The sequence below is a fragment of the Pygoscelis adeliae genome, unplaced genomic scaffold (genome assembly GCF_000699105.1).
Source record: "Pygoscelis adeliae isolate BGI_AS28 unplaced genomic scaffold, ASM69910v1 Scaffold1255, whole genome shotgun sequence".
Taxonomy (NCBI): Eukaryota; Metazoa; Chordata; class Aves; order Sphenisciformes; family Spheniscidae; genus Pygoscelis; species Pygoscelis adeliae.
The window spans coordinates 35970-44451 of NW_008824893.1; the positions used below are offsets into that span (position 1 = coordinate 35970).

General features: G+C 40.9%; 1 protein-coding gene across 4 annotated transcripts; it reads right to left on the minus strand.

Moving 5' to 3' along the window:
• Positions 1–122: 122 nt before the first annotated feature.
• On the minus strand, positions 123–8473 carry SNRPB2 (small nuclear ribonucleoprotein polypeptide B). Of its 4 annotated transcripts, none has more exons than XM_009324532.1 (7): positions 8372–8448; positions 6745–6794; positions 6368–6505; positions 4494–4634; positions 3294–3347; positions 1586–1674; positions 123–504 (listed from the first exon to the last, which is right to left on the minus strand). In XM_009324532.1, exons 3-7 carry the CDS (start codon positions 6467–6469, stop codon positions 345–347), a joined length of 546 nt encoding a protein of 181 aa, XP_009322807.1. In that variant the 5' UTR covers positions 6470–6505; positions 6745–6794; positions 8372–8448; the 3' UTR covers positions 123–344. The 4 variants fall into 4 exon arrangements, with proteins under 4 accessions (XP_009322807.1, XP_009322806.1, XP_009322804.1 ...); XM_009324531.1 differs by having other exon boundaries at positions 6368–6540; positions 8372–8447; XM_009324529.1 differs by lacking the exon at positions 6745–6794 and having other exon boundaries at positions 6368–6540; positions 8372–8473.
• Between the last annotated feature and the right edge of the window lie 9 nt (positions 8474–8482).

Below are 8482 nucleotides of genomic sequence, written 5' to 3' on the forward strand. Positions count from 1 at the left end.
CCATGTTTCCAGCACTCACTTCTGAGAAATGAGTGTCACCTTAAAAGTAGCTAAACCAATATACTGAGTAAGCCCCTGCAAGCCTAACAGATCAATAATAAGACAGATTCGAGGAAAAACATGGCTTGAAAACAGCATAAACTGAATTTATTTTATAAAAATTAGTATTTCAACACATTTACTATCCAGTAGATCCGTGGAAATCCTACATCTGTCCTGGCCGTTGTGGCAATTTTACACAAGTCTTAAGTTTTCTGCAGAGAACAGCAAACATGCTAGTGGATCAAAGTATCGTCATATCAAAAAAACAACTATCCACAGAAGTCCTTTATAGGAGCATCCGGTTATTTCTTTGCATAAGTGATTTTCATGGCATGAGATGGAGTAATCTTGAATCCTTGGAGAGCATCTCGAGCAGCTCCTGCTTGATTCTCATTTTCAAACTCCACAAATGCAATGTCATGGCGGCCAGGCACTAAGCGTACTTCTTTGAATCCAGGAAACCTTTAAAATAAGGTGGAAGAGTCAGATAATATTTCCTAGTTTGATAATACATCTCTCTTCAGTAGCCGTAAGACCTTATCATAAGCATCTACTAGTATAATAGTTACTACTAACAAAAGATTTAATTTGAAGGGTTTTACACGTCCAGTCCTTAGAACCATGCCTCAATTAAGGATCATGTCCTGGTTTCGGCAAGGATAGAGTTAATTTCCTTCCTAGTAGCTGGTACAGTGCTGTGTTTTGGATTTAGGATGGGAACAAAATTGATAAGGCACCGATGTTCTAGTTGTTGCTAGGTAGTGCTTACACTGGCCAAGGACTTTCTAGTTTTCCATGCTCTACCGACTGAGAAGGCTGCAGGTGCACAAGAAGCTGGGAGGGGGCACAGCCAAACTGGCCAAAGGGACATTCCATACCATGGGACGTCATGCTCAGTACATAAACTGGGGAAAGCTGGCCGGGGGGGGCCGCTGCTCGGGGACTGGCTGGGCATCGGTCGGTGGGTGGTGAGCAATTGCACTGTGCATCACTTGCTTTGTGTATTATTATTATTATCATCATATTATTATTATCATTATCATTTTATTTCAATTATTAAACTGCTTTTATCTCAACCCACGAGTTTTTCTCACTTGTGCTTTTCCAATTCTCTCCCCCATCCCACCGGGTGGGGGGGAGTGAGCGAGCGGCTGCGTGGTGCTTAGTTGCCGACTGAGGTTAAACCACAACAGATCATTACATGGAAGCAATTTAACCAGTCTTGTGCACATACGGAAGCAACTTAACGCTTGTTTTAAAACTGCTTCTGCTGTTGTAAAGTCTTTAATATTACAGTCACCAGCTTAAATCTGGTGCAGATTGATAGCAGATAACTTACACAATCAAAACCAGCTATGAAAAAATTCAGATTTGCTTTCTGCATCAAGTCATCGGAACTGACATCTGTAATCTTGGCAGTAAGACAAAGAACTGAAATACCTTCAGAAGAAACTCTTATTTCTAAAAAGTCAGCTTGCCAGCTGAGAAAAAGCATACAGGTAACAAAAATTCAAAGGAGAAGTCCTTTCTATTCAAAACTTACTGATTGAATAACATGGACAGCATCATCTCATTCGTTTCCTCAGGCAAGTTATTAAGGAAAAGGATATAGTTTGGTGGGTTATCAGGCACCTGCAACAACAGAAGATCAAAGCTCAGAAGATGATACACAGCTATCTGTTCCTCTGCATCTGTCTGCACGATTATTTGAACCGAGACTCACATATCCTTGGTTTTGCTCATAACACTGCTAGCTGGACTTCAGTATGCCTTCATGCAATATGCAGAGCCCCTTGGTTCTTTTACAAGGATGTATTAATTTGGAGAGGCTCTTATTTCCACAAACATCACAGTAACATGTTGTCTTAGATGTCATATTTAAGCTCGACAACTCAACAGCTGATACTGCAGTACTCTCAGCACTGCCAGGGGTGGGACCCAGGTGCCTAAGTACTGGCTGTAGTGCTGTCCGAGACACCTGTGTGGCAGCAGAAGAACCTGTGAAAGACTCGCATCCTTCCAGAAGAGCAGTGGGAGGCCAAGATAAATACTCTGTTCACCTGCAGTAGCACTGAAATACTGAATATCTTTGGGCAACTGAAACCCACAAAACCCACGTGGTTTTACTACAGTGCTCTTTTCAAACTTACTAATTAGAAAACCCATTAGATTTAAAGCTTTAGAGTCTTTAGCAGATTTGCCTGCTAATATGAATTTGTAGCAACCCACCAGACACAAGGCTGAGTAGTCCATTTGCTGACACTGGACTGAAAGGCTGGAATCTCCCTAAGTCATCAAGGAGACTACAAAAATAAAAAGAAACTGGACACCACAACTTCAAACGTCCTAATAATGGTGCCAAGTAAGGTAACGCCTCAGCAGAACAATTTCCTTCAGCTGATGGAAATATTCCAGGCAGCGCCATTAGAAAATAAACTTCTGAAGTTCAAAGAAAAATACCTAAATATTCAGTGTTGTGCTTTGATGCAAACTGACATACACATATTGTGCCTTGTTACAAATGACACCCGAAAGGAAACCCAGACTGGGAGCAAGACATCTTCCCCTGCGGATTACGTAAGCAATCCTCAATGGTAGTACTCAGGAAAGAGACGCAGGGCAGGCAAAGAGAGTCTTCTGTAGTATTTGCCTTCCTGCAAATCTGGGCTCTTTAGTACCTCCCCACTTCTAACGCACACGAATCATTTAGTAGGCCACTGAGCAGACAAGATGAGTGAAGCGTAGGGAGTTGTTGCTACATCTCCACACAACCCTTTGGAAAATAAGACACTTATGAGAAAAAAGAAAAAGTGAGCAGAGGACCCCCAAACTCCTTTGGGGGAGAGAAAGGAAGCTTTTAGGCTGATATTCTGGCACCCTGCGTAGTCTTCCTTCTCCTTTTCTACTACTAGAACAAAATAAGTTAAAGGGAACTTATTAACAATGAAAAAAAATTAAGAATCCTTCAACTGATACTAAGCACAGTCCAAATTTAAGAATCAAGTAGGATTTGTTAATAGTGCAGTTTTCTGTGTAATAATGAGAAACTGCAGATTTTCATTTCATGTCAACCAGATACAGTAAAAGTGGGATTTCTTTTGTTTACTGTGACTTGGCTGTTAGACAAATGTCTCACAGAACAAGAAGGAAGCTGTAAAATATATCCTCAAGTTTCCATGTGTAACAAACTATTATTCATCGAGAATAATTTTAAACATTAGTGCTTTCAGTCACAAAAAAAAAAGCATTACCTGCTGATTCTGTGCTGCAGTCCCTGGGGCATTGGCTGAATTTTGTGTTGCTCCCTATTAAATAAGTACAAAATACTTTTACAATGGTGTTCTGTTAGAAATATATAAGCACGCATCACCATGTTTCTGCACAACTCAAGAAGTATGTTAAGGTTTCTTTACGCTACAATCCAAGGAACACTTGTTGCTTATGAGATACCTCCCGAAGGGAAACATAAAGCATGTGAATTTCGCTGAACTCCAAAACCAGGCAATCAAAGCAAAAACATCAGTAAGATCTGATCTGACTAATGGCTGAGTCAGCAGATACTGCAAATCACTACTTCTCCACATTATAAAATTTGGTTTAATAGACAGGAAGGAAGTAGTTTTGAAAATGAAGGCCTAGGCAGGACACACCTAATAGGAGAAAAATAGGTGTTTCCACCAAGGACTCCAGTTTAGCAAGGATAACTAAAGCTATTACCATTATAGCTAGTAGCAATTATTTCTTCCTAAGAGATCTGTATATAACGATTGATTTTTTTAATAAATCCTGAGAAATCTGAATATTCTACCTAGGAAATGTTGCTTTCTATGAACACTCTTATCTCTCCTTGATACCAATCTGTGCCTTAGCAGGAAGCGTAGTTAAGTAACACAACATTCAAACTCTGTGCCTTGATGTTTCCTGCTGTACTTCAGCACATAAATTACTAAGTGTCGTTAGATTAGGCCAGGCCAACCCTTAGTGGAGATATATTCCAAGCCAACTCCTCTTCACCTACCTGTAAATGAATTATCTTGTTCCCATTTACCATTCTTCAGTGCTTACAGAGCAAGTAGGGCATTAAAACGCCAAAGGGAAAAGCTGGTTGAGCACTTGAAGCTGGCATTAAAGATAAGCACATACCCCCTCCTTTTTTTCTTTTTTAAGAAGTGGTTAGATTCTACTTTGGTTTATTGTACCTTTGCCCTACATGCTGGTTTTCATCTGGTAATAGGAAAGGAGGGGGGGGAAAAAAAAGGAACAGGAAGGACTATGTAATCAGCCTTCAACTTCTAGTGGGTACTAGTGAGTACTCAAGAGCACTGATATCAATAGACCACAACTCAGGGAATTGAGAACTTCCAAAAGACAATACCTAATCCTAATAAAATAACTTAAAATAGCTTTTGTATGCATTTGTTTTTCCTTTTTAAAACAGAGAAGCAGCTTACCTGGATAACCTTTTTATTTGCTGCATTTGCTGACTGCTCCAGAGATTTGGCCTTCTTCTTTTCCTTCCTTTTTTCCTTATCAGCAAAAGTACCACGCATTTTAGAGATGATATCAGAGTCTGTTTTTGCATACTGAATACGCTTTTTAAAAGGAAAAAAATCAGTACATTTTGCAGTTAATAATACTGAACATTGTGCATCACTTTCATTAACTGTGTTCTACTGTGCATTTACACATTTTTTGCAGGAACTTGATATTAAAAATATTGTTATAAACTGTAGGTATGCTTACAGAGCGTCTAATCCTCATCATTAATTCTGAACACAACTATGGAACTCTAAAAAACACCAAAGATGGAAATTACTAAATTTAACTCATTGAAATCGGAACTCTGTTCATATAACTGCATCTTTTTAACATCTGTCAAGGTAACAGATGTACAAAGCAATACAAGGACATTTGACAAAACGGGCACTAGCTCCTATTAAAAAACCTGAGAGGATTTTTTTAACCCCATTTTAAGGGGAGTTACAGTTTTACAGTGGTTTCTCGGATCTCTGCAGAAAATTGAGTTCAGCGAAACTCAGACTTCTTAAATAGAAAGGCAAATACCTGCCCCAATCCAAACCGGATCGCATGAATCGTGTCAGCAGCACAACAGTGCTGGTTTTCTGACACAGGCTGCCCGATGCACTAGCCGGGGGGTGAGCAGATTCAGCTATGAGTATGCAGGTGTGCAACATTATATATGCCCACAATCCTATCGCTTTTACTATCAGAAACTACCTCAACACAGAATTACACAGCAGTTAAAGGGTTTTTTTTTTAAATGCTTTTGTTTAGTGCTTAGAGAGAGTATGCATGCTGCAGGCAATATTCAAAGAGGGAAGTACACCCGAGAGCTTATGAAGCCTTAATCTTTTTATTTCCTGTTGAGTTTTACTGAGCACAAAACTCTCTAAGGGTGAACGACAGAACTGAGCTTGCACAGTTCCTTGTTAATGATTTCATCAGAGAATCTGAAAGTGTTAATGAAAAAAGCTCATGGCTCAGCAACACAACTGTCTGTGCTCTCCTTAACGCTCAGAGCCGTGAGCTGAAAGCCAGTATTAATATATCCATCCATCACTGAAGCCAAGTGCGCCATTTGCATGTATTGTTACACCTCACGAATAGGTGCAAAATTCAGGGATGCCTCATTATCCAAGCAGGCAACGACGTGTCAATTGTTGTGCTATTCCGCACATTATTAAATCACGTTCTATCAACCAGCAGTGTATTTGCTTCACTGAAGTTATACTGAAATTCAGTTATTTGGCTTGGTGATCAGACGCGCGCACAAGCAGAACTAGCTACCGATTTAAAAAATAAATCACGGGTTGCATCTGTTGATTTCTGGAAAGTAAAACTGCAGAGATCTTCACCCTACTCACTGCTACCTCAAAAAGGAAGCATCATATGCCAGCTATTCATTACAAATACAATAGTAATTCAGGTGACTCTAGATAATGTTACTGAAATGAGGTGCTTTCAGTTAATTTACAGAATGAATTTAATTGGTTCAATAGAAGACGTGATGAGTAAAATGGAAGTATTTAAGATCTTAAAAACTTTAATCCAGCATATAAAAACATAAAGCCATCACTTAGGAAACCTAAATGCTAAGTTCAACCTCTGTGTGTGTTTTAACGACAGCCTCGCCGGCATCCCTCTAGCTTGCATAAATACATGTATTCATCAGGACGTGAGGTGATTGAGTAACACTACAATTACAAGTACACGTGATAGTTAGTTCACAAGGTGCAAGTACCAAAACACTCTATCATACCGTGGCAACTTTTTTTTAATTTAGAAAGCTAACAAAATAACTTACCATTGGTTTCCCATAAAATGGAAAGCCTTGTAGTTGTCTCAAAGCATTGGTAGATGATCCAAGTTCTTTAAATATAACAAAAGCCTGTCCTCTCATCTTCATAGTCTTTAAAGCCACAATGTCGACCACATGACCAAACTGTGAGAATAATGCATACAAGGACCTCTTCAGCTCTGTTGGCCACACGAAAAAATAGATTATAGCAGGTTACATGCAAACGTCCAATTCTACAAGTCTGCTGTCCTTCAGGGACAATATTTTTTGCCAGCTTTAGCTCACACAGTGATACGTTACACGGGTTTAGTCAAAACCGTTGCGCGAGTACAAGTTTATTTGCCCAGTTTTTGTAAGTTGGTGTTTAACGCTTGGTTTCACACCTCAAGTATCCAGCTAGTGAAAAAGTTGTACCGCCAGCCGTTCTACCATTCTAAGAGAGTAAACGTTACACAAGGATACGTATATATGTTTCTTCGTATACATATATACACACGCACTCCCTCACACATTCAAGTGTGATGTACAAAAGCCATCAAAGACTGATCAGAAAACCACACTGTAACACGCAATAGTAAAGAGGTATGACTTAAAACAAGAACACGGCAAACTAGTACCTACTTAAAGGCTAATTAAATTTGGAAATTCTGTTTGTAACTGTTTAACCAATTCTCTCACGGACATGAAATATTTTTTCGTATTCTGGATCCAAATATGTTTTTGTACGATCACACTGTACCTTACAACTGCAATGGATTTATTTTCATTATTTAAAATCACCTGACTACACGCCAAATTAAACTTTAATCTTATCCAACCAAGCTAAATAAATCCTCTGTATCGCGTGATTATTCACTGCCTCTTGTTTATTGCTGTTGAGACTTGGTAATACCGGCCCACTGTCACCTTCCCCAGCTGCTCTTGACCAACCGCAGCAATATATTTTTTTAAAAAAAGTTTTCTTATCAAAACATTTCCTTAAAAATAACTTCAAAGACTGTATTAAAAAAAATAAATCACATTTGCAAGCTTTACAGGTAATATGAAATCCTACATTTAAAAATTGTAACCACGCAATTTCATAATGGAGACTTACTAGTTTATAGGGCACTTAACATGCTACAAAGCAAGCCCCAAGTCAAATTTATTCAGTAGAACCATCTTGACAAGTTAAATAATTTCTCAGCAAAGCTGTTTCCACTTTCAGATCTCTCTCTGGAGCACCCTGAAGAAACATTTAAGTAGTGCTAGTCTGACCCAGCCACTCAGTTCACAAACAATAACAAATAAATTACCTTGATCACTTTAGGTCACAAGCTAAGCCCGAGTGTTAAGCGGGTGGTTCTACGCAGACATTGAATACACAGCCAGATAAGGGCAAGAGAGGGGTTTTTGTTGGGTTTTTTTTTTTTAGCACACTGCGAGGAGCTAAAATTCCTCAGCACCAAGCCGCCTCTCGCTAGAGAGGGCTGCGGTGACTGCGAGGCGGCGTCTCTAACACGGTGATGCAATGGCTGGCTCGTGCCACGCTCGCCGCTTTCGCACGGCGCTAAAGCAAAAAGAGGAGCACACAGATGCTCCCCCGTTTCAGTGAGAGGCGGCTGCTGACCGCCGAACCGTGTACCAACGCGCCTCTCGGCATCGGATATGCCGATTACTGCTGTCGTCACAGTTATCCACCGACAAGCGAACCTAACGTACGCAATTAGCTACAGTAGCGAGGCAACCAGAAGCTTCCCGAGAAACACGGGCCCCGGCTTACAAAGAGACTTCAACCTCGCGCTGCGTCTGTCGACTCTAGCTGCTACTTCCTTACAAGCAGCCCTTTGCCGAGCGCTCGCTTCACGACCACCACCCCGCACGGCACACGCCAGAGCGCCCCGGGAGCCCCCCCGAAGCCACGGCACTGCCCACATGCCGAGCGCGGTGTGAGAGCGTGCGGCCGGGCGCGGAAGCCAGCCCGATGCGACAGCGTTCCGCTTTCTAAAGGCGAGTCACAGGCACCGATACCTTCTTTCTTGATCTTGTCATTGATGTTGTTGATGTAGATGGTGTGGTTCGGCCTGATGTCCATCCTGCGGGGCGGCTGCAGACCTGCCTGCGGGCAGAGCACACGCGGGA

Coding starts and splice junctions, on each gene's coding strand:
- SNRPB2 (XM_009324529.1), bottom strand. CDS start 8,435: ATGGACATCAGGCCGAACCACACCATCTACATCAACAACATCAATGAC. Junction 4,635..6,367: donor CATTTTATGGGAAACCAATG/GTAAGTTATTTT, acceptor CCTTTTAAAAAG/CGTATTCAGTATGCAAAAAC. Junction 505..1,585: donor CTGTCCATGTTATTCAATCA/GTAAGTTTTGAA, acceptor CTTATTTTAAAG/GTTTCCTGGATTCAAAGAAG.